At 24.6% G+C, this 25,965-nt stretch overlaps 1 protein-coding gene across 1 annotated transcript in view; it reads left to right on the top strand.

Annotated features, from left to right (window-relative positions):
* The window catches only part of LOC129958796 (alpha-soluble NSF attachment protein-like), a 31,522-nt gene extending 6,912 nt beyond the window's left edge, over positions 1 to 24,610 (top strand). Inside the window, exons 3-10 of the mRNA XM_056071475.1 lie at positions 1,870 to 1,986; positions 2,515 to 2,561; positions 2,647 to 2,724; positions 7,080 to 7,135; positions 8,279 to 8,363; positions 20,261 to 20,365; positions 22,059 to 22,127; positions 24,229 to 24,610. Coding sequence (XP_055927450.1) covers positions 1,870 to 1,986; positions 2,515 to 2,561; positions 2,647 to 2,724; positions 7,080 to 7,135; positions 8,279 to 8,363; positions 20,261 to 20,365; positions 22,059 to 22,127; positions 24,229 to 24,378 — 707 coding nt within the window. The 3' untranslated portion in view covers positions 24,379 to 24,610. The remainder of the gene's footprint in view (positions 1 to 1,869; positions 1,987 to 2,514; positions 2,562 to 2,646; positions 2,725 to 7,079; positions 7,136 to 8,278; positions 8,364 to 20,260; positions 20,366 to 22,058; positions 22,128 to 24,228) is intronic.
* The last annotated feature ends 1,355 nt before the right edge of the window (positions 24,611 to 25,965 follow it).

Below are 25,965 nucleotides of genomic sequence, written 5' to 3' on the forward strand. Positions count from 1 at the left end.
TTTTTTTTTTCATTAGAAGACATTGTGTTAACACAGAAATAAATATTAAAATTTAAAAAACATGCATTAAATTTTTTTTTTAATTTTTCAACAGAAAATATGCATTATTATAAACAGATAACTGTTTTCATTCTTATGAAACCCTAATAAAATTTATTGCCAAAAAATTAGATTAGTTCTGTGTGAGAAGTATAAAAGCTGTCCTCATTTATTTCTAACTAGTTATCTCAGGTAACCAGTTGATTCTCTAAGAATATTGTTTATTCTTGATTTCAGATGTATCATTTAAATATAATTTCATGCTCTTGCTTCTGATCTGACATTAATGTCATGTTATTTTGTTTTATTTCAGTTTTATTTGTTGTGTACATGAATCTTTCTAATAGAGACACTCCCATAACATCATTGTACTATTAAAAACATAAACATCCAGTTTATTTATCTTTTAATTCTGTGATATTGCAACTTCACTTTTTAATTTGTCTTGTAAACTACACAGACATTAAACAAATTTCTTTGTGTTCAATTTCCAACAACTTCAGAAAATCATATGATTAAGTATTTGATGCAAGAATGAATTGTTTGAATTTCAAGGCAGCAGTGTAATCTATTGTTGGAAATTGGGGGAAAAAATATTTTTTTAAATCTACCAAATTTTAGGAAAAATTTGCACAATTCTTAAATTGGTATTATTTTTAGAAAATAATAATTTTAAATTTTTTTTTGTGCGTAAATTAATAACATTTATTCAGTGCATGATGGAAAAGTATATGTGTATTTTATTTGATTGAAAATATTGAATGCTGATAAAGGTTGTAAAACATTTATATGTAGAGGTTTGAATTATACATGTAGAGGCCAGTAATATAATATGAATTATCATTTTCAGATATTATAAAATTTTATTTTATTGCATAATATACATTGTATAGTACTTATTAATTATGTTAGTTTTTAATATATTACATATTTATCTAATACACTTAGATTTTAAAGCTGACCATCCTTAAAAGTACTAATATAAAATAATGTCAGCCACAAATATTTTTCAGATTAAAAAAATTATTGTAAATAAAAGTAGCTTAAAAATTTTCTGGATTAAAAAAATGACAATATTTATTCAAAAAATATAAAATTCAATTTCTTATTCATAATTATTGTTTTATTGCTTTTTGAAAAATTATTTCTTTTTGAAATAAAAAAGGTTTCTCTGCCTGAAAAAGAGTAATGAATAGAAAAACTTAAGAAGCAATGTCATATGTAATTTTTGATATATGCAGGATATGTTTGATATGATAATACAATATTTTATTATTTCTTGAATTTAATTATTGATTTAATTAAAAAAATATATTTTTTTAAATGTAACATTTGGTGGTGAATTAAAAAATTTGATTATAAAGTTGTATAATAATTATAATAATTAATTTTAAGATAGATTAAAAATTAATAATTAGAAAATGGTAAAAATAAAAAAAAATCTGAAGAAAATCATTTAGTTCATTAAAATGTAGAAAAAAAAATTTTTGTAAAAAAAAAATCTATCCAAAAAATTTAAAATAACAAAAGAAAAAAAAAATTCTTTTAACATTCATTAAAATTAAAATGTACTAGAATTACTCTATAAATATCCTAAGTAAATTATGGTTTTTTAATCAGCATTTCAGAATTGTATAACACTTTCTTTGACCGCCATATTTTTTTGGTAAAGATATATTTTCTACATTTCAATTCACTTTAAAAACATGCTTTTTAAAAGCTTTTTTTTTCTTTCTTGCATGTATTTCATAATTTAAAGTTTATCTATGACATAGGATTTTTGTGAACACAAAAGTATTTATATTATGAATTTGAATTTCTCTTTTATAGCTGCTGGCAGTGCTTTCTCAGAAGCAGCAAATCTGAGGTTAAAAATGGACAACAGGCATGATGCTGCTGCTTGTTTGATTGATGCTGGAAACTGCTACAAGAAATCAGATGCACATGGTATAAGTTTTAAATTAATATTTATTAAAAAAATATTCATTTTCTTAATTTGAATTGAGACAAAATAATATCCAAATTTAATTTTTAAAATTTTCTGTACAAAACTCTCATTTTTTTTATGGTTTATTTCCATAGACAAGTTTTGAACAGAGGGGGGGGGGGGAAATTAAGAAGCAGTTTGCATTTATTCTGTTATAACAGTATTTGTATTTAGGAAAAGAAACACCTCAATTATATTTATACAGCTTATTATTTAAAGAAATTTTATTAGCAGATCACATCAAGTAACAAAGTGATATATTTTCTGAATTTTGTATTTCTCTCCATTGTATTAAATTAAGCATTAAAGTTGATTGCTTGTATATATATATATATATATATATATATATATATAATATTCTTTTCATTGCCTTTCTTTTTTTTTAACTCTTGTTGTAATATCTTGATATAATAGAAATAATGAAATAATAAATATAATAATATAAATAATTAAAATAAGCTAATTGACATGGTACTTTTTTGTTTCAGAGGCCATCAAATGCATTACCAAAGCTATAGAATATTACACTGATATGGTAAACTTGTATTGATATTTTTTTCATTGATAAAAATTGATTTCTTGAATGATGCATTTTAATTTAGATTATATTATCTTTTAAGGGACGATTTACTGTAGCTGCTAAACATCACATGACAATTGCTGAAATTTATGAAACAGAATTGGCAGATGTAGAGAAAGTAAGTTAAATAGATATTTAGAGAATCATTTCATGCGTATATATATATAGTTAATTTAAATTTTATGTGTTTGTAAACTTCATGAATTGAAACTTAAAAGAAAATAATTGACCATAATATCTGAATTATATGGGTTTTTAGTTCTTTCTCTGCTACTTGGTATTTAATTACTGTCACTTTAATTGGCTGATGTTGAGTAGTGTCTGAAAGAAATGCTGTTTTTGCTTTTTTCTGATAAGATCCCTGACTTTATCATATAAAAAAAGTTGGAATGTATTCCCTCCCTCACTTTCTGGAAATACATCTAGTGTGCAGTAACAAGTTTTTCAGTCCCAGACTCAATTGGAGAACTAATAAGGTCTTCTAAAAGACGAAACTTTTGCTTGATTATAAAGAAAAGAAATAAAGATATGGTCCATTATTTAACAACATGCATAAATTTATATAGTGTGACTAATAATTATGTGAATAATTGATTAAGGATTTTTTTATACAGGTAGAATTCTTCTTATGTCATTAGCTTTTTAATAATCCAGGGATGTTGATTTTCTGGATTTTTTATGTTATTTTTCAAAATCTAAAATTTTTTAAACTTATTATTATTATTATGAAACCCCCTAATTTTCTCAAATTTTATCTGATTACACTTTAGGTTTCCTAATGATTGTCAAATCAGAATTGCATTCAAATGTTAACTCTTTAAATTTTTTTAAAAAGCAAAACTTCAGAGATTTTTTTTTTTTTTTTTTGTCACTATCCAAGATAGTAGCCATTTGGTAACAAAGCCTTAGTATAATTCTAACTGGAGCAAATATATTGTTATACTATTTAATTTTGAAGATATATGTTTGAAAATCATCCTTCCAATTATATAATTTTTATTGTATATACTTGAATATTTATTATGAATATATTTATTCGTAATATTATTAGGAGCATAAATTAAATGCATTCCCAAAGAGGCAGGATTTAAACGAACTAATTACATGCTAAAAAATGACTTTTAAGGAAATATCTTCATCATGTTTAATAATTTGATTTCTGCTCTACATTGTGAAGCAACAACTTTTATTGTCCTAATGAAATTCATAGATAATTTATTAAATATAATTTTATTTGATAAAAAGTTATTAGACAAAAAAAAATCATCAGATAATTGTCAAATTGTTTTACAAAGGAACTGAAAATACTGATGCTGTGCACTTTTGAATTGAAATATTCAAATTAAAAATGTGCAAAAATGAATTATCTTGTTTTGATAAAATTAACAAAATCTGTTTTATTTTATTTCATTTACTTATTTTTGGGAGATCTTTAAATTACTTTGATATTATTATGATAAATTATGAACATCATTGAGAATGGATAGTATATATACTGTGCAGACTGTAAAATATTATTTGTTTTCTTTAAACAAAATGCATGTATAGTTTTTGGGTCAGAAATTTCAATAGAGCTTCATTGATCAAGATTTGCTATAGAATTTATTAAATCTTTCATCTATGACATTTTGCCAAAATTCTGTATTTTTCATGAATCTTTCTCCTTCTGGTTTCGCTTCTTTTCCATTAATTGTAAGTGTGGATATTACATTACAGATTCTAATGGAGTACTGAGAATTCAGTGAAAAATCATTGTCTTGGTCAAACTGAACTTTCATTTATTAGCTAAGAAAGATGTAAACACAGTAATTTTCAGTACTATATGCCTTCCTAAAAGTAACAGAAATTTATCAATTAAAAAAATATTGAGGAAACAAAATATTGTGTAATATTTTGAAATAATATAGTTATTTTCATAATTGCTCTTCTATCTGTGCGGAAGCAATATTTTAAAAAAAAATCTGAATATTTCATAAAATTATTGAAAATTTTGCTCATTAGTGAATTTTTCATAACTTTTTTTCAGAATTGTTCTTTTTGCTTTACTAATGAAATCGTTTTAAAATAATCATGTATGCATATCATATTAACATTCTGAATTACATAAAATTACGTCAGATTTTTGTTTTACTTTAGCTTTCAGGATTTTTAATATGGACTCACAATTACCTTTGATAATCTAAAAATACTAATATTTTTAAACTAGAAATAAATTTTTTAAACAAAAACTGTTAGATAAGAATAGAAATAATTGTATACTGTTAGAAATGTATATACAGGCCCTTTGAGAAAATGACTTTTTTTTTATATTTTAAAGGAAGTGTGTCTTGTACCTAAAAAAAACTATTATCAGATTTATTATTTTATTATCAAATTTATTATTTCCATTATCATTTTATTAAATTTTTATTTTCTCAGGTATGAAATATATGAAAAATATTATAATTAATCTTGAGATTTTGATAAATCTCCATGTTTTAGATCTCCTTAAAGATGTAAAATATGTTTTTGGAATTTTTATCTGTCTTGAACATAATGCCAAAATATATTAAACCAGATGGACAAAATTTGCTGTGTGTTCACATCACATCTGTAGATTTTTAATTGAATTTTTCACAAAATCTATGCACAAGAATTTTGCTTGTTTGTCCAAGAGTATATAAATATAGCAATTGAAATATATTAAAAGCTATATAAATAAAATTTTGTATATGATTTCATCAACAGAATTTTATATCTGTGTTAAATTTTGAATTAAATGCAGATTTTAATATTTTTTAAATTAGCATCCTGAAGTTACATTTATTTTAGTTTGTTATATTTTTGGCCCATTTATGACAAAAATATATGTGTGCTTATAATTTATTCAATTTTGAAATTTGTATTATTCAAATGATAAAATTTTACATTCATGGTTCTTATTATTTTATAGAAGTAAGCAAATAAAGCTGTTATGTTATAGAAATCAAATATGTTTTTACAAAAAACAAAAACAAAAAAACTGTCTATCTATTGAAAGGAATTTATAAATTTGGATAATTATTTGTATTATTTGCAATAAAATTGTTATTTTTAATTGCTCAATAGCAACATAGCTATCTATAATCTTTTTCTTATATACTACTAGTTCGTTTCTTGAAAGTTCATTTAGGGAAAATGCCATTTAGTGATATATGAAATATATATATATATACTTTGCTATTCAAATATGCATTCTTTACTTATCATACTAAATCCAATTTGTCTTTAATATTTAAATTTAAATCATTGTGCACTCTATGGAAAGCTGAACTTCAAATTCCTTGAAAGATGTTTCTTATTTTGGTGGAGGAGGACCATCTTTGTTATCTAGATAAGTTCTTGCTTCTTGCCTGAGGATAATGGTTTCAAAATGCAATTGCATGAAATATCTAACCAGTATCTTATGTCGCCACTGTGCAAAAGTTTGATTTTAATTTCTTTTATAGATTAAAAATGGATATCAACATGTTGTCACATAATTTCAATTCTTACAATTTGTTACTAAGGGGAAAAAAAAAAAAAAAAATTGGATGCCTCAAGCTCCTATTTGTGGCATAATGCTAACATAACTTAAACATTATTTAGTTACAACTTTCAGTCTAATCAAGGACAAGGATTAGCTTTGAAAGGTAAAGAAAATTTTTCAAAAATATTAATGGTGTTCAAACTAAGAAAAATTCAAATCTTTTCTTTGAAAACAATCTTTTAAATTGTTACAAACTTGTAATGTTGTTTCCCAGTGCAGTTAGTTCGATTGTAAGGAAGACAGTTTTATGGACAGCTTTGTTGGATGCTGATCATATGCCAGATCATTGATCCCTAGGCTTGACAATGAATTTGGCGACTTTAGCAACAAAATGGAAGATTCTAGAAACTCCAGGAATTTTCGTGCTTGGGTTTTTAGGACCTGAATTACAATGATAATTTTAAATGTTTCTATACCATGTTGCGAAAGCTTTTAAAGCCAGGAAACTGAGCTGGAATCTAGAAGTTTTTAGTTTTATTACCAATTAGTTATTTGTGGGCTGCTGTTTCTTGTAAGGGCTGGTGTTGATTACATGCACATGTCTTGGCTGTATATTTGTTGTTTCTGTGTTGCATTTTCATGATAATAAACATTGTTCTTTGTTACTGAGTCTATGGAATGTGTAACCATACACCCACTACACCGGACTTGTTGATTGTCATTGACTTTCCTGAACTTAGTGGCAAATTTTCCTGAATAATATTATACAGAAATATAAATCATGGATATATTTTTTATATTATACAAAAATCTAAAATCATAGATCACTTTTAATTACTAAACTGATATATCATAAGATTTTACAATAGTTCAAATGCCATTCATAATGTGAGTTATGAAATTATAACAAATGTTGCATGCATGATTTCAATATTGGAATCTTGTAACTGCATATTACTTATATACTAAAATTGATTTACTTTTAGGCTATGCAGCATTATGAGCAAGCTGCAGACTTTTTTAGAGGTGAAGAATCAAATAGGTAAATATGTAAAAATTAAATTTTCTTATTTCATATAATTACTTCATTAAATTGATATTTTTTTTTCTTTCCTGGTAATGTTTTGATATGTTTTTTTCAAACATTGGTTATTTTGATCTTTAAAACATTGTTGAAAGTGGTTATTTGCTTTATTCAAAATTATCTAGTGAAACAAGTTCCTACATCTAAAGCTTTTTAATTTTCAATAATAAGTTTTGTAAAAATAGTTAGGATAAATTTATGACATGAAAATTTGTTCATGTTTGCTAAACTCTACTTTGTTATGTCTCATCACTCCAGTTCTTAAATTTCTCAGTTAGAGCTAAAAATTAAAAATCTGTTATTAGTGAATTTGAAATAATAATAATAATAACAACTAAAAATATCAACACATAAGCAGAAAATATTTGTTTCCATTAAGATTAGTCTTTCTTTTTTATATATGCAGAAAATATGACAAAAAAATATCAATGAATCGTGAATTGAATTCTTTTTTTAATGTTTTTGAAATTAATTATTAGTTCCACTTTTAGATATTTTACTTTTTCAAATTTACTTTTATATAAATGGCTGGATTAGGAGTATATGTCTTTGGTTGAAAAATTTGAATTCTTTTTAGTAATTTTTCCTTTTATATTCATATTGATCTTAATAACTTCTTGAATGTTCCCTCAGCTAAGAATTTTTCATAAATGTTTTTCTTAAATAAAAATATAGAAATATATCCATATAGAAAGTTATAATTTTTCATATGCTTGTATTTTGTAAAAGGAAAAAATGAATAAATAAAAAATAAAATAAATAAAAAGTTAAAAACTAGTTTTGTAATTATCAGCCAATAAATTATAAGGTTTTTATAAATTTAGAGATTATAAAAATGAATCAGGATTTAAGCAATATAATGTTAAGTATGTAGTTTAAGTACTGAAAATATGATTCATTTCAGCTTTATAGCAAAATTTTTGATAATGTTAATTGCATTTTATTAATAATAAATGCTAAAAATTTAGAACTTCAATGGTAATTGTAATATAATATGAAGAAAATTACATATTTACTTATGGGAATGTATTTGGAGATTAAATCACTGCACTTATTACAATTTATTTAATATATATTTTAAACATTTATATATTATTTCAGCTCTGCAAACAAATGTATGCTAAATGTAGCTAAATATGCTGCTCAGCTAGAACAATATGAAAAGGCAATTGGCATTTATGAACAGGTGATGTCATATTTTCTTAAGAATTGTTGAACTTATGATCTTCATTTTATTTAAGATTTACTAATGAAAATAATGCATTTAGTATATGTATTGAATCATAATGTAACCAAATTAGAAATAAATATTAAGTTAATAGTCAAAGAATCAAAAAGAAAGATTAACTGAATCCGGCCCGAAGACTTTTTCAAGGGTCACCCTCAGGCAAGGATTCAAACCAGGGATTTTTTCTGTGAGGGGTCTGACTTTTCGTCCAACAAATAGACCCCTCGTGACCCGAAAATCCCAGAAAATTGAGGTTTTAGAGATAAATTAGTATCACAAGATTAAAACAAGTAAAAACACTAGCAAAAAACAAACCAAATAAGACCACAGCAAATCAAACCACAAGATACATGAAAAAAAGTAATATAAACACAAGGCAAATTACTTACAAAATGAAAGTACAAATCTGAAGAAAACTACTTGAGGTTAAAACGTGCTATTGTAGATGTATTTCGTTGAACTAAACTAAGATTTAATTTTTCCACGTTTACAGCTATATCCGCCTCCCACGTTTCGTCATAATGTATCGTCATCAAACTTGAAGCGCCATCTATTGAATTAAAACTCAAAGCTAACAAACCAGAGGAAGTCAGAAATTAAACAGACCCTCTCTTATCAAAACTTCTATATTGCAAAAGTTTTTGGGAAATTCGTTAATAGTTAAATTTTTAATGAGATTGTTTGTTGCTAAGATATAAGAGCTTTTATTATTGCAAATTTTTTTAATTCTGTTAAATTGTGAAAATATCAAATTTTTGAAAATTTTAGAGTTTAAATTAGAATGGTAGTTACTAAGTTTAATTATTTAAAGTTAAATTCATCCCTTTTATCATAAATACCTATCAAAGTTTTTCCAATGTCAATTTCTATATTTAAATCTAAATAATTAGCTTTAAGTTGATTTTCGTTTGTTTGAGTTAAAACTAATTCTTTTGGGTAACAATTAATAATATCATTAGGATTATCCACATTTAACAAAATTAAGTCATCAATATATCTCCAGCCTATTATTAAGTTAAGTTTAATTATTTCTTTTTCATAATAATGTAGGAAAATATTGGCTAACGCACTTGAAAAAGCTGTTCCCATTGGAATTCCTTTTTCTTGTTTATAAAAATTTATTCCGTTAAAAACATAGTTTTCTTTAATATTAAATTTACATAACTCTAACCAATTAGTTTTTGTAATAATATCTCTATTTAAATATTCTTCATATATTAGTACAGACATCTATTAACTTTTCATGAGGTAGATTAGTGTATAAATTTTCAAAATCATAAGTATTAAGCTTATTAAAATTGTTATCCTTTAGAAAGTCCAAAATATCTTTGTTACTATTGATAATAAAATTATCTTCCTCTTTAATTTTGTTTAGGACAATTTTTAAGTATTTAAAGAAATGTTTTCCCGTATAGTAATTGTAACTGCCAGTGCTACAAGTTACGAATCTAAAATTTATTGGTTTTTTATGAAATTTTATTGTTGGGAAGAGGTAAGGGTAGTTTAAAGAGCAAGTTAACCCCTCACAGAAAAAATCCCTGGTTTGAATCCTTGCCTGAGGGTGACCCTTGAAAAAGTCTTCGGGCCGGATTCAGTTAATCTTTCTTTTTGATTCTTTGACTATTAACTTAATATTTATTTCTAATTTGGTTAAGTTCATTTGTGTTTTAGTTGCAGCAGCATTAGCGCTCTCTAAATACAATGTATATTTTATATTTTATATTTTATTTTTATATTTTATTTTTATATTTTATATTTTAATATTTTATATATTATATTATATTATATTTTATATTTTATTATTATATAGATTCAGAAAAATTATATAGGTGTTTTTGCACATTGTTTACTTATGGATTGATAGTTTCTTATTCTTGCATCTAGTTGGAATTAAGCTGCATTTGCGCTTTTCCACTAAATGCATCCTTTAATAATAAAATTTTTTTTTTTTTGGATTTGATTCGAAATTTCCGGATTGTTGAGGCAAGGAGAGTTTTTTTCTTTTAGGTACCATTAAAATAAATTATTCAAAGGTCAATAAAAGAATTTCTCATAGCGCATGGCCCGTCGCGCGCTTTACCAAGGGGCACTGTGGATAGCTTTGTGCTTGGAGCATCCATGGACAAAAAGTTACTTGCACAATTGTTTCGTTTAAAAAAATTTAAAAATACTAAAAAATATCGAATTTGTAATAACAAAAAATGTAAGACATGTCCACTTGCTAATAAAGAACAAATTAATAACGAAATTTCAAATCTAGAATTGTTCTGTAAAAATAAAAATCTTATTTATTTATTAAATTGCAAAGAATGTAATTTGAATTACATAGGACAAACCAGTACTGAACTAAATAAACGAGTAAATGGCCACAGATCTGCCATTAAAAACTTTAGTAAAAATGAGTCTTTTGATTATGAGCTACTACACTTCCAATGTCATAATTTTGATAACATTAATATTTACATTCTGGAAGATAATATTATTGATTTAAATAAAAGATTAGACTTGGAAAATATTTATATATGTAATTTAAAAACTTTGTTTCCTTATGGACTCAATAGTAAATTAAATGGAGAAGGTTACGGGGATTTGGATAAATTTGTATTTATAACAAACTTAACATCTTTAAAGACTTTCTAGATAATGAAAACAAAAGTAAAAGATTTAAGAGAGGAAAAGGTAGAGGCGGCAATTTTGATATAGTAACTGAGGATTTTCAAAATTTGTGTAATTTGGAACATAATAATGAAAATATTCTTAAAATTAAGAAATATCTATTTGGCTTTAGAAAAAATAAAATTAGATGGTTTATTAATAACAAATTTGAAGATTTAAAGTTTGAAAATTCATTCACTAAATACATAATTCTAGATCTTATCAAATTCAAGCTTAATATAGGAAAAAACGATTTACTATTTAAAACTAAAAGTAATTTAAATAAAGAATACTGTGTAGTGAGAATTTTGGATATTTGCTTCGAAAACCTAAAGTTACCTAAAGTTATGCACAACAATAAAGAATTTTTTCCTTTAAAGGATAATGCAATAGCTTCAATAGCATTTAGTTATTCAGCAACTTTAAGAAAAAGAATCTGTAACTATAATTACTATAGCAAAAATTTAAATTAGATAGACAAGACAGACTGTAATTGTAATAAAGATATTTATAAAGATTATATAGATGCTGACAAAGGACATATTATAACAGGGAATTTAAAAATTATAGATTCTAACTCTTTAAGAGATTTAATGGAAAGGGGCACGAAATTTAGATTAAGAGAAAAAGTTAACATTAAAAAAATCTTAATTTCTATCGGCCAAGATTTGGATATTTTTATTTCCAAATTATCTAGGAAATACCATTGGCCTCCAGAAGGTTTCAGAGAATGGAAAGTAAGGATTTTAGAAGACATTAAAACAGAATTTAATGCAGACAACGTTAGAACTAAAGAACGAGGAATTTATTTCAACAAAACTTTGAAAAAAGAAATAAAAAATTTAAAAGAGAGGTTTGTTATTACAGTAATAGATAAATCGGCAAATAATTTCGGTTTAATTTGTAAATATTATTATAAAGAACTTCTAACTAAGGAATATAACTCTAATTCAACTTACAAATTAATTAACACCGGGAAAAAAGAATTGGATAAAAGGATGCTAGCTTTCGCTAAAAAATTAAAATAAAAACTTGCTCTTTAAACTACCCTTACCTCTTCCCAACAATAAAATTTCATAAAAAACCAATAAATTTTAGATTCGTAACTTGTAGCACTGGCAGTTACAATTACTATACGGGAAAACATTTCTTTAAATACTTAAAAATTGTCCTAAACAAAATTAAAGAGGAAGATAATTTTATTATCAATAGTAACAAAGATATTTTGGACTTTCTAAAGGATAACAATTTTAATAAGCTTAATACTTATGATTTTGAAAATTTATACACTAATCTACCTCATGAAAAGTTAATAGATGTCTGTACTAATATATATGAAGAATATTTAAATAGAGATATTATTACAAAAACTAATTGGTTAGAGTTATGTAAATTTAATATTAAAGAAAACTATGTTTTTAACGGAATAAATTTTTATAAACAAGAAAAAGGAATTCCAATGGGAACAGCTTTTCAAGTGCGTTAGCCAATATTTTCCTACATTATTATGAAAAAGAAATAATTAAACTTAACTTAATAATAGGCTGGAGATATATTGATGACTTAATTTTGTTAAATGTGGATAATCCTAATGATATTATTAATTGTTACCCAAAAGAATTAGTTTTAACTCAAACAAACGAAAATCAACTTAAAGCTAATTATTTAGATTTAAATATAGAAATTGACAATGGAAAAACTTTGATAGGTATTTATGATAAAAGGGATGAATTTAACTTTAAAATAATTAAACTTAGTAACTACCATTCTAATTTAAACTCTAAAATTTTCAAAAATTTGATATTTTCACAATTTAACAGAATTAAAAAAATTTGCAATAATAAAAGCTCTTATATCTTAGCAACAAACAATCTCATTAAAAATTTAACTATTAACGAATTTCCCAAAAACTTTTGCAATATAGAAGTTTTGATAAGAGAGGGTCTGTTTAATTTCTGACTTCCTCTGGTTTGTTAGCTTTGAGTTTTAATTCAATAGATGGCGCTTCAAGTTTGATGACGATACATTATGACGAAACGTGGGAGGCGGATATAGCTGTAAACGTGGAAAAATTAAATCTTAGTTTAGTTCAACGAAATACATCTACAATAGCACGTTTTAACCTCAAGTAGTTTTCTTCAGATTTGTACTTTCATTTTGTAAGTAATTTGCCTTGTGTTTATATTACTTTTTTTCATGTATCTTGTGGTTTGATTTGCTGTGGTCTTATTTGGTTTGTTTTTTGCTAGTGTTTTTACTTGTTTTAATCTTGTGATACTAATTTATCTCTAAAACCTCAATTTTCTGGGATTTTCGGGTCACGAGGGGTCAATTTGTTGGACGAAAAGTCAGACCCCTCACAGAAAAAATCCCTGGTTTGAATCCTTGCCTGAGGGTGACCCTTGAAAAAGTCTTCGGGCCGGATTCAGTTAATCTTTCTTTTTGATTCTTTGACTATTAACTTAATATTTATTTCTAATTTGGTTAAGTTCATTTGTGTTTTAGTTGCAGCAGCATTAGCGCTCTCTAAATACAATGTATATTTTATATTTTATTATTATATAGATTCAGAAAAATTATATAGGTGTTTTTGCACATTGTTTACTTATGGATTGATAGTTTCTTGAATCATAATGTAATTTATTCTTATAAATTTTGAATTTTATATATATATATATATATATATATATATATATATATATATATATATATATATATATATATATATATATATATATATATATATATATACATATATATATATATATATAATATGCTTCTTAATCACTTGGCAGTTTCTGTCAGCGATTTCTGTATTGTTAATGAACGTTTAAAAATCTTTCAAAAATGACTGTATACAAAATTCAAATGCATATAATTTTTTCCATAAACGAGTGAAAATATAAAACCCATTATTAATTTTTGTATCATCATTCATTTCATATTTTACTAAAATTATGTCAGAAGTTTTTAAATTCACTTTAGTTTCAAAATTTTTTGGAAAATGTATTGATTATATATCGATACATTTGATACTACTCAAGTTTAGAGAACAACTTCTTTCATCAAAAATATTAATTGTATTTAGTTGTAATCACATCCTTTATTTTAACTAATGGCATAAAATGTAAATTATTAATTTAAATAAGAACTATAATAATTATAAATATGTTCTGCAAATTTTTAAAAATTTCTTGTTGGCAATAGCTGTTTTATTATTATTATTATTATTATTATAATTATTATTTGATGGAATTAAGAAAATAATTTTGATTAGACTTTAAAAAATAAATACTTATTGATTGATTTTGCATCTTTTAAAATTATTATTGTAAAACATTGTTAAAATTGGTAAATTTTTATATGCATCTTATAATGCTGTTTGAGCTGAAAAGCAACAACTAGTGACTCATGGAAGTTTGACATTGTTATTTAAAATGGCTATGGATAGCAGAAGCAGTATTGTCAGAGGTCAAAGTGAATAAAGTAAGCATTAAGATGCTGCCATTTTGTCAAAAAAAAAAAAAAGAGAGAGAGAGAGAGAGAGAGAGAGAGAGATTTGGTTTAATCAGATAGAAGCAGCAATCCAAATTTCAAAAAAGTGGTAAGAAACTAGATTTAATTATTGGATATTCCAGCTGGAAGCAAAGAAGCAAACTAGGCTGAAAAGGGTTGGGGCATTATTAGAGTCCAGTAAATATTTTAAGGCAAAAGAAAATTTAAATATTTTCAAAGAGAGTGGAAACAACCAAATTCTGAATCTAGTAACAGAACTAGGAGATTATTAACTGCAGGAAATGAGAAGTTCTAGCAACAAACTTTTTTTTTTGTAGAAGGTTCTCAAATTTTTATGGCTAGATAAAACCTCAGATTTTTTTTTAATTCTCTTATTTAGAGACAAATTAGTCATGATGATTGACAAAATTTATAATATGAAATTTGAAAGGGAGAAAAAAATCTGTTTTGCCAAACGTGAACTCTAACGATGCTTTATTCATGAGAATAGTGATCTTGGTATAAGATATTGATTCACTACAAATGTATGATGATTCTATATCAAGATTTAGATATCCACATTGAAATACGTTTACAAGTTGTAACTGTTCAAACAAGTAATTTAATTCAAAATAATTTTTTATTTCATTTCAAATTTGGTAATTTTTGTTGACCTGCGAGAAATGTTTTCACCATGTACTTGCCAAATAAGAAAAATTCCATTGTGAAATAGTGGCTACAATAGTGTATTAGTGGCTACTGCTATTGTTGATATTAAAAAAAAAAATCTTCAAGTTTTATCTATATGTAAATGACAAAAAAAGACTGTTGTTTTTACTAGATTCAGGTGTTGATGTCAGCCTTGTCCCTATGGCTCATTTTAATACAATACTGGATGACTTTACGTTATATGCAGCGAATGGAAAGGAATTCCTTGTTATGCAGTTAAAATTTTAAACTTTAAATTTAGTAGTTGGAATAGAATTTCATTTTCCACTTAAATTAATCAAAATTAAGTTATAATGAGAGCTGATATCTTATATAAATTTAAACTTTTAGTTGGTATTTATAATGAACAATTAACTGTTTGAATAACTAATCTGTTTTTTTGAAGTATTGTGCTGACAGTGTTTATTGATAATGCTATTAGTACTTTAGATAATAAATCTAAATATACTATTTGTCATAGCAATAGTACCATGATTTAATTAAACCTAATTTATCAGTATCTACATTTGAGTGTAATGTGAAACAAGCATGAGGATCATTTATTTATACCAAGTCTAGACAATTAGATTTTCAAGTGATTACAAATAATAAAACAGGAATTTCAATATATGTTAGACAATATTATTCGTCTATACAAATCAAAATGTCTTCTCTTTGCATGGATCCTAAGAAAGATGGTTTTATCTTACTGTGCTGAGATAATCAGTATTTAAATGAATCATTACCCCTTTCCCCAATCAAACAATTTCAACCTTATTATGAAAAATATTCAAATGTTTTCTGAAATGTTTTGTATAAGGCATATTTCTATATCCCAGTTCATGAAAATGATAAACCCAAAACTGCTATTGCAGCCCCCTTTTTTCTCTAGGAATATAATGTCTTGAGTTTTGGTTTGTAAATGGACCTGCTACTTTTCAGTTATTATGAAGGTATTCAGAGGTCTCAGTTTTGTTTTTTCATATTTAGATGATATGTTGATGGCATCAAAAAAAGAACACAGATTAGGTTTTTGATAGAGTGCACAAATATGGATTAAGACAATATTTCTTAATCTTTTTTTGATGTTGTAGAGTTGAAATTTTTAGGTTTTTCTAATTATAAAAACTCCTTCATGTAACTCTTGAAATTATTCTTAATGTTAAATTGCCTGAAACTGTTCATTAATTACTAAATTTTCATGGAATGTTTAAGTTCTACTGCCATTTTTTGAAATTTGCTTCTGGTACTCAAATTATATTACATGAATACTTAAAAAGCAATAAGAAACAAGATAATTGGCAAATAACTTGAGCGGCTGAGGTCATTGTACAGTTTAAAAATGTAAAGATGATTGAGCAAATGTTTTTTTATTTGTCTTGCCCAAATCCAGAATTAACTCTTTTTGTTGTATACAAATGCTTTGGATTAGGCAGTAGCGTCCCTTTCGCTTTTACAACAATTTGATAATGGAAGTTGGAAATCAATTGGATTTTTTATGAAGAATTTTAATCACGCAGCAAAATTATGGTACATATGGTCGGGAACGGAATCGGAATTGAGGTCCGAATACATGAAATTGGAATTTATATTTCCTTGAAATATTTCGAATATTCTAACAGGAAAAAAATATTACGCTGTATATAAACCACAAATCCTTATCCATACATTTTTACAAAAGACTGAAAAAAACCATCTCCAAGGCAAATTAAGCAATTCCAATATATTTCAGAATTTAAAGGATATATGCATTACAGATATTCAGTTTATTACAGAAGCTGAAATATTTTCCAGAATTGAAGAAATTGCCGTAATTAATTATAATCAGATCTGAAAGACAAGAACAAGAGGATGAATTTGAGATATTGCAAAAATCAAAAAGTCAAATGTTGAAAAGTCTGTTTGAAAATAGAGATAGATCTCTCTGATAGAGAAAGATCTCTCTGTGTGCATGTTCGTGTTGAGGATTTACAAGTAGACAGTCTTTTCTGGACTCCCAAATGTAGTACAGATATATTTTGAAATGCAACAATATGTATCTCAGTGCAGTCATTTTTTTGGTGAAATTTTAATTACAAATGAAATGAGATTGTGGCATTTTTCCACAATTCTATTTTTGAATAATGACATGCATCATCCAAAAAGCATTAAAACATTTCTACAGTGATTTCATTAATAAATCTAGAGCTACTAAAGAATTTGGTATGTAGTTATTTCTTAGATGTAAATAAATCACTAGAGAATGTTTTTAAATTTTATTTAAACTATCTAACATTCTTTCTAAAAAATGCTTTTCCGGAAATACCAATTTTATTTCAGCATGATTTTTATTCCCCTCAATATTTTTTAAATTAAATATTTTTGTGCATATTTTACAATAAATCATTTCATTAGTTAAAAAATTTTACCTATGTACATGTGCATTACAGCAATATAAAAAACATTTATTTAAGCATTTTATTCTTACTGTAATATTTAAAGTAAATTCTAAAATGCTCAGTGGATCAAATAAATCTTTTAAAAAAATTTCTGTTGCTACGCTTGATTAATGATGCTTTTTATCATCTTGTGTTATTAGCACTGTTAAATGGAAGGATTATTTTTTTTTTGCGGGGGGGGGGATGCAATCAGATTATCCCAAATGTCTCTCTGGATAAAATGAAACGTTATAGTAGATATTACTTAAAAGGAAAGAAAAATCTAATATGATTGGTTTTTGTAGTTGCATTTCCACTAAGAATACTAATTATCCATAGTTGAAAGAAGGGTATTGTCAGAGTGATGCAATGCTTTTGCTACAGATAAATAGTTAAAAGTTACTCACTCTTCAGAAATCTATATATGGGAAAACCAATCAGAAGCTTATGATTACTTAATTATTTAATTATTAATAAGTTATAAAAATATAATATCACCATCTAATTATTTAAAGATACTTTCTGGATAAAATAATGTTTCCAAAAATATAGTGTTTAACAGAATCAGTAAAAAGTATATATTACCATGTCAAGAAGGAATAATATTAATTCTTAACTGTTTTAGTGGTGAAATAGGAATTAACTTAAAGCTATGTTATCAGATGTGTGTGTTATTCATAGGTAACAGATTTTGCTTTTTTTACTTTCTCAAGCTAAAATTTTTGGAATTTGTGAATATATAGATTAATTTTTTACAACGAATTTGAGAAATGTAATAATTATATTATTCAGTAATACTCATTATGTAAAAGATAACATTGTCACAAATAATTTATTAGAATGCAAAATAATGATAATTTTATTTACCTTTTGTCGTAAAAATTAATTTTAAAATAGAATGCAAAATTTCTTGAAAACTGATTGCTTAAATGTTATGCAAACTGTAAAATACTTCTTCCAGTTTCATTAGACAAAAAGTTTTTAGATCAGAAAATCTGAATCCAGATCTTATATATAAAATTTTGCAGATGTTTTTCATTTTGAATAACAGATAAATTTATAAAATTCTTTACATTTATGACCCTTTTTCTTCCATGTTAACACTTTTTTTCTTCATCGTCTAAAAACATCCACTATTAAAAATAATATAGATGATAATGTCGAAGACTTAATTATAGTCTAACTAATAACTAATATCTTTCTGTTCACACTGAATTTATTTTGCTTTATGATACTTTAGTAGAGTCTCATTATTCAATATTACATAGTAGCCATCATTACTTCTGAAGTAATTAAAAATCATTAATTGATAATGTTGCTCAGTAGTTTTCACAGTTATTTGGTTGGAATTTGTCTATTTCTTTGTAGGACAGAATGTAAAAGTAGAATGTAACTGTGAGATTTGTATTGCTAGCATTGCTGAAGTTTCTAAGTTGATTTAGCCACTATGGCATTGAATATTGTTGTTAATTCAATTCTATTTTAATCATGTAATATATCAGAGTTGGGCTTTGTATTTTTCTGTGAAATTTTTTTATTATGTGATCAAGAAAACAATTATTTCAATTAAGGATTTTGAAGAATTACTGAATGGAGTAAAATGTTTTTGAAGCAGTTTCGAAATATGCTAAATGGCAAAAACAAAATGGGAGTTGCCAAACACAATTATGTGATATAGCAGTTATAAATTATGAAATTATAAGGATGCAGTTGACTGTACTAATCTTTAAAATTCTGAAACTTTTCCAGGTTTGTAAGACTTGTAAAATCATCAGAAAGAAAACTGATAAAATTGTAAATCTTAATTTGAACATTACAGCATGATAATGTTATATGATAATTTAATATATATATATAAATGGTATATGGTCTAATATATAAATATAAATGGCTATAATATAAATGGTCTGAATAATATGGTAGTGCTTGCAATAAGTATATATAATATCACTGTAATATGCAGGTTAATATAACTATTAAAACAATGAAGATCATTGTTATAAAATGTATTCAAATTTAAAAAAAAATACTTTTTACATTAAAGGGGAGAAAAAATATGTGAAAGTAAAAAAAAATATGGCTGATAATGCTGGGAAACTAATTTTTTAAGATTTAAAGTGGTATAAAATGAGTTTTGGGTGACAATATTCTCCAAATACGTTAAGAGAGAACTGTAAAATAATTAACTTCATTAAAATTTTAATAAATCTGAAAAAAAACCCACTATTTTTTAATGAGCACTTACTATCCCAGAAGTAGCTATATGCCAAATTTATTATCTCAAAGTGCACAAGACTTTTTGCACAATTTTTAAATATGCAGTTGTGTTTTGCATGTCATATGAAACAGTTTGCAAGTAGTATTCTAGCTATTAAATGTAAAGCTAAAAAGTCTTGATTATTAGCTTGTATGAATTAAAACATATTTAATGTCTTTTAAACATGAAATCCCCAATTTTTTTTTCAATTAAAGGATTTTTGATTCTGTATGTGTTGTTAATTATTCTCATAATAATTACTCTCATATTCGACGTTTGCTGTTTTATACACAGAATAAATTTTAAAATGTTCTATTCTACAGGTTGGTGAAGCTTCACTTGCAAGTCCGTTAATGAAATATAGTGCTAAAGAATATTATTTTTGTGCTGCTCTATTACATACATGTGTTGATGTATTAAATGCTCAGGTGAGTTAATATTTTTGAATTGCTGTTGTTGTTTTGACTGCAAATTCAGCTTTAAATAAATTAAAGTTTCAATTTCTAAGTATTTTGTAATGGTATTTTTTTTCCCATATTTCATAAATCATTCCATATATTCATTTGTTCAAATATGATTTCATAAAAGTAATAATGAATATAAAAAGTGACATTTCTAAATATTTCATATTCTATAAAAATTTTCAAAATTTCTCCATAAATACAGGAAGCAATAAATAAGGTTTGGGACAAAATCAAAGAAATAATGAATTTTTATAAATTAAAGTTATATTTCTATTTATAGGGGGAAAAAATCTATAGTGTTGTCATTCCTATTGAATAAAAATATAGTCTGCAGTTTATCAAAAAACAAAACAATTTTTTTTTTGATGTACTTGATATTGTCATTTTAATTGAAAATAAAGTTCTAGACAATTAGACTTTTTTTTTTTTTACAAATGAGTTAACTTGTTTTTGTGTGGCATACTGTTAAATGCTAATATGAAATATCTTGCATATCAACGGGACATCAAACATGAACAATTAATTTGATATGTAATAATTAATAAAACTCATTGAATTTATATAAGCTCTGAACACTTTCCCACAGTCTCTTCTCTTGTTCAATGGATCGTCAACCATGGTTAAACAAAGATGTTTGTTTAAGCTTTTTAAAAAATCCTTAAGAAATGAACATTTACTTAATAATGAAGAAAAAATGCAATTTGATTTAAAGACTTCTCCTAATTATTTAAGAAAAAAAATAATGTTCATCTATATACAAGGTTTCCATTCTTATCATGGCCTGATAGCTAATTTTTGAACCAACCACATATAATTTCATTTGAAAAAATGTTTTAAATGAAAAGAACAATTTTTTGTGTTGTTTGAGTCAATAAATGTGAATTTCAACAAATTACAAAATCTAATTTTTTTTATGCAGTTTCCTGATACTATTAATCATGTTTAATAAAATTTTATTCTCACTACAACATTTTAAGCAAAATAATAATAAATATTATTATTCTGAAATCAAATTCCCCCAGATGCATAAATTTATTTTTAATTATTTATTCATTTGAGCAAATATAGAATAAAATGACACACTTTATAGCTAAAGATGGATTTTTGATGTTATTCTACATATATATGTAAAAATGTAATGATACAAATTAACCAGTTACTTGAAAATGAAACTTCTGACAAAGTTTTTACAATTTTCAATGGTGTATGAGGTCTTTTTTATTAATCTTTATTTCTCTTATCTCAAAATTATTTTTTTTCACTGTTTAGTAGTATGAGTATGTAAAAATAAATGCTTTCATAATAAATGTACATTATTTACGCTTCCTATGATGATGATTCCATATTAATCCATATAATGATGATTCCATATTAATCACAATAAAGCGCTTTATGGATAAAGCTAATAATTAATAAAACTGAAATATAAATTATGTTTTTCTCTTTCTTTCATATTTTGTTGATTCCAGGATAGAAAAAAATCTCTTGTTTTGCAATTTCATTTACTATGACAGAGAGATGTCATTGCTTTTATTTAAAGGTGAACAGTATTAATTTGCAAAATGCTCTGTTTTTATAGTCTTCCTTTCTTGTTTATTTAATGAATTAAATTGTAGATTTGATGAATAATTTTCTTATGTTTTTCTTTTAATTACAGCATGCTATCAAAAAATACGAAGAAATATGCCCCTCTTTCCATGATTCAAGAGAGTGTAAATTTGTGCAGGTGGGTTTTAAATAATATTTCTGATATATAAGTACAAAAGATGTTTTAATCTTAAGTTGATTTATATACTGGGTTTTTGATAAATACATGAAAATAAAAATATGCTATTATGATTTCTGAACTTAATTCAAAATAAGTTACCACTATTTTTTTTTCTATCAATTCCTTCATAAATATTGATAATTTGGTATATTCTTTTGAAATTTTATCAAATTATCTATTTTAAGTTGAATAGAGCATTAAAAAGTTCATTAACATTTTTATTTTGATCAATATTAATATGTAGTTTTACTGGAAATTTTAATAATGAGCAGGTTTTAAAAGGTGAAAGCACAAACATTTGCATCTAATGAAATTTTTAGTTTTAAACTGGAAATTTTATCTTTAGAGCCCAAGTACTATGGGAAGACTATTTAGAAAGCAAGTTTAATTTAAATTTTATTATTTCCATTAACTACTTTTCTCAACGAAATGATTGGCAAAGATTATGGATTGTTGAAATTTTTATTTAAATCTTTTATGTAGGTAACTTGATTTTAAGGACTTCTTCAAGGAAGTATTTTTAAATTTAAATTTTGATCAACATTTATTTCATGCAGTGCACTGTGGTCCTCCATAATTTTGTTATCTCTCTTTGAATTTCAAGTTGAAATAAATAATTAAATTTCATCTTATCCAATAATTTGCTGGCTGAATTGAATCACAGTCATAAAAAATATAATGAAAGTTATTAGAATCATTCAACTATGAAGTTTTATGCATGCTAATGAATATATTTGGAGATTTATGTAACAGAAAACTTTTGTTACTGTTTTACAAAAAAATTCAAATTATTGCAGGAAGAAAACAAAACAAAACAAAACATGGCCCTAAAAGACCTTTAACATATTTCTGTACATTTATTACATAGCAGGAAATGTGTGTAATATTTGAAACAGGCAAACATTTAATTTTTGTTTAGTTTTGCATAAACTTAAAATATAATTGCCGTAATATTTTTTTAATCCAAAATTTTTTAAATCGATTTTTTAAAATGAAATCTACTCAGTATGAGGAAGGGAATTAAATCTTATTATTAAGAATGGGAGAGTTATTGATGTTGAAATATTTGTAGTGTTTCTTTTTCTTTTCTTTTCTTTTCTTTTTTTTTTTTTTTTTTTTTTTTTTAGAATAAGAGAAAAAATTGTATGGTGAAAAATTTTTATTATTAAGTAGGTAATTTTTTAGAATTTAAGATGATGTAAAAATTGTTTTTCTCATTCTAATACTCTTTGAAGTAATTGTTAAGTTTTTAATTAAAGTTCTAATTAAAAGTTTAAAAAATTGTACAGTTTGCAAATAGGTTGGTACCAAATTTAATAGCTCTATTTCTAATCCTACAAAGTGTCATTAGGTGCATACATATATTTATTTTTATGAATATTATTGCCAAAGTTATTTTATAATCCATTTCTGACAAGCATTTTTTTGTTTTGTTTTGTTTGTCTGATAGGAATAATCTTGCCAATTTTCTTATCTACTTTGAATAATTTTGATTTCTAATATTCTTCTTCTTGTGGAAATTTAAAGAATATGGTACTATTTAAATTGTTCTCTTCATATAAGGAGGTATAACACATAAAGCAAACACTATTTCTTACATAATTTGCTTGAATATATTAAATGTGAAATTCTAAAAATATTGCTAATTTCTAAAGTCATTAAACTTATTTTGTATAAATATATATAATATTAGATTATATTAAATTTAGAGTTACTTGCAACATTTCTATAACATAGTTGATTCATTCTTCATTGTTTAATTTATTCTAAATTTCCTCTAATACAATGCTGTTAGAGGAAATTTTGGGCATTTTCTATGTTCTGAGAAATTTGTTACTATTTACAAAATTCTATATAACATTATTAGAATATTATGTAATAGGTGGTTTTTTGCTGTTTTTAGTTCTTATTTATATGAGAATATAAATTTGCTATATTAGCTTCACTAAGAACTGATGCCTGAATATGTTGAGTAATTAGTTTGAAAATGGTAAAATATAATCACATATTGTTTGAAAAATTTATATCGGTTTTCATATTTGTAACTTTGTACTTACAGACACTTCTTGAAAAGATAGAAGAACAAGATGTAGATGGCTTTACTGATGCAGTGAAAGAATATGATTCCATATCTCGCTTGGACTCTTGGTATACAAATATTTTACTTCGTATCAAAAAGACCATTTCTGAGAATCCAGACTTATGTTGAATTAACTTTCTCAAGTTAATATTATCAGTTGTTGCACATGCTTGGATAGATCAAGTATTTTATTGATTAACAGCAAAATTTTATTTATTTTGCTTTTGTTAATATTCTACTATTTATTTATTAATTTACTATTTATATAATTTATTCAAAAAATTGTATAGACTTGTATAAATGACATAACTCTTTTGAGTTCAAAGCTATAAATCATGTCATTTGTTATTTTCCATTAAGGAATGAAAATTAAATGTCAACTAATCCCCATTCCATTTAATTGATAATTAATACTTTTATATAGAATTATATGCCAATTTTTGATGAATGTAATCAAAATGTCTTCTAATTTTCATGATCTGAAATTTGCAATATATATATTGAAATGATATGTTTCAAATGGATAGAACTTATTGCATTTAAAAAGCAAAATTTTCAATGGGAATTGTATTTGATTTATATATATATAAAAGTAAATCAAGTTCTTTTGTATCACTTTCTTTTCTTTTTTTTTTTTAACTGTATAAATAATTTTTTTATGTACTGAAACATTAATAGAAGAGTGATGCGAATTGTTAAATGTGCTCTCATCTGAAAGTATATCAGTAGAAATTTTAATTGTAATGTGCCTTTATAGTTTTATTTATGTAATTTAGTATCTTGTCATTACTAAAAATACTGTTTTTGTCAAATGCCATGTAAAGTTTAATTATTTTGAATGTTAATATTTTGATAATATCTATTTCATGTTAGGTATTTTCAGCTTATTTATATGGCATAAATTTGTTAGAAATTATTTTCTATGTTTTTGAGATGTGTGGTTTTGTAGAAAGTGCCTTTGCTTTTAAGCAGTTCTTTACTGACATCATAATTTTGAATATTTGGAAATCTGTTGCTTGAGTTTACTCTGTATAATTATAAATATTTTCTTCAGTATCATTTTTTTTTCTTTTTCTTTTCTGTTTATTTTTGATAATTTAAGAATAGATTTTCAAGATTATTTGTTTAAGGTATTTTATGTTTGAGGAAGGTATGTTCTAATAATAAAGAAATTTTAATTAAGCATGCAGTATTTTTTTTAATTTAAAAACTTAAATCCGAAATTAAATGCTTTACTAATATTTCCTGCATTTGATGCAGTTCCTTTATATTGATTTACATACATTTTGTTGAAAGAAATTATGCAGTTTAAAATTATTCTGAATCAGAAAAACTAATCATATTCATTTTTAATTGTTGAAAAGTTTTAATAATTATTAAAATCTTAATTCTTCTAATAGACTCTTAATTATTAATTTGCTTTTAAATATACTATAATTTTTAAGTATTATTAAAAAGTTTTTATTATTCTCTTGGATTTGGTTGCTAAAAAATTTGAAATGATACATTTAGTTATTTTTAGAGAAATGAGATTCACTGTGAAAAAGATAATAATGATGATGACTACTAGTGTGTTCCTGGTTAATTTTTAATTTAATATGTATTTAAAATAAAGTGGAATAAATATGAAATTTTCAATAAACAATCGGATTTTATAATTTCAAATAAAAAATGATTACTGACATTTGATCATTCTTCTTACTTTTCCTACTCTAA

This window comes from Argiope bruennichi, chromosome 2 (genome assembly GCF_947563725.1).
Source record: "Argiope bruennichi chromosome 2, qqArgBrue1.1, whole genome shotgun sequence".
Taxonomy (NCBI): domain Eukaryota; kingdom Metazoa; phylum Arthropoda; class Arachnida; order Araneae; family Araneidae; genus Argiope; species Argiope bruennichi.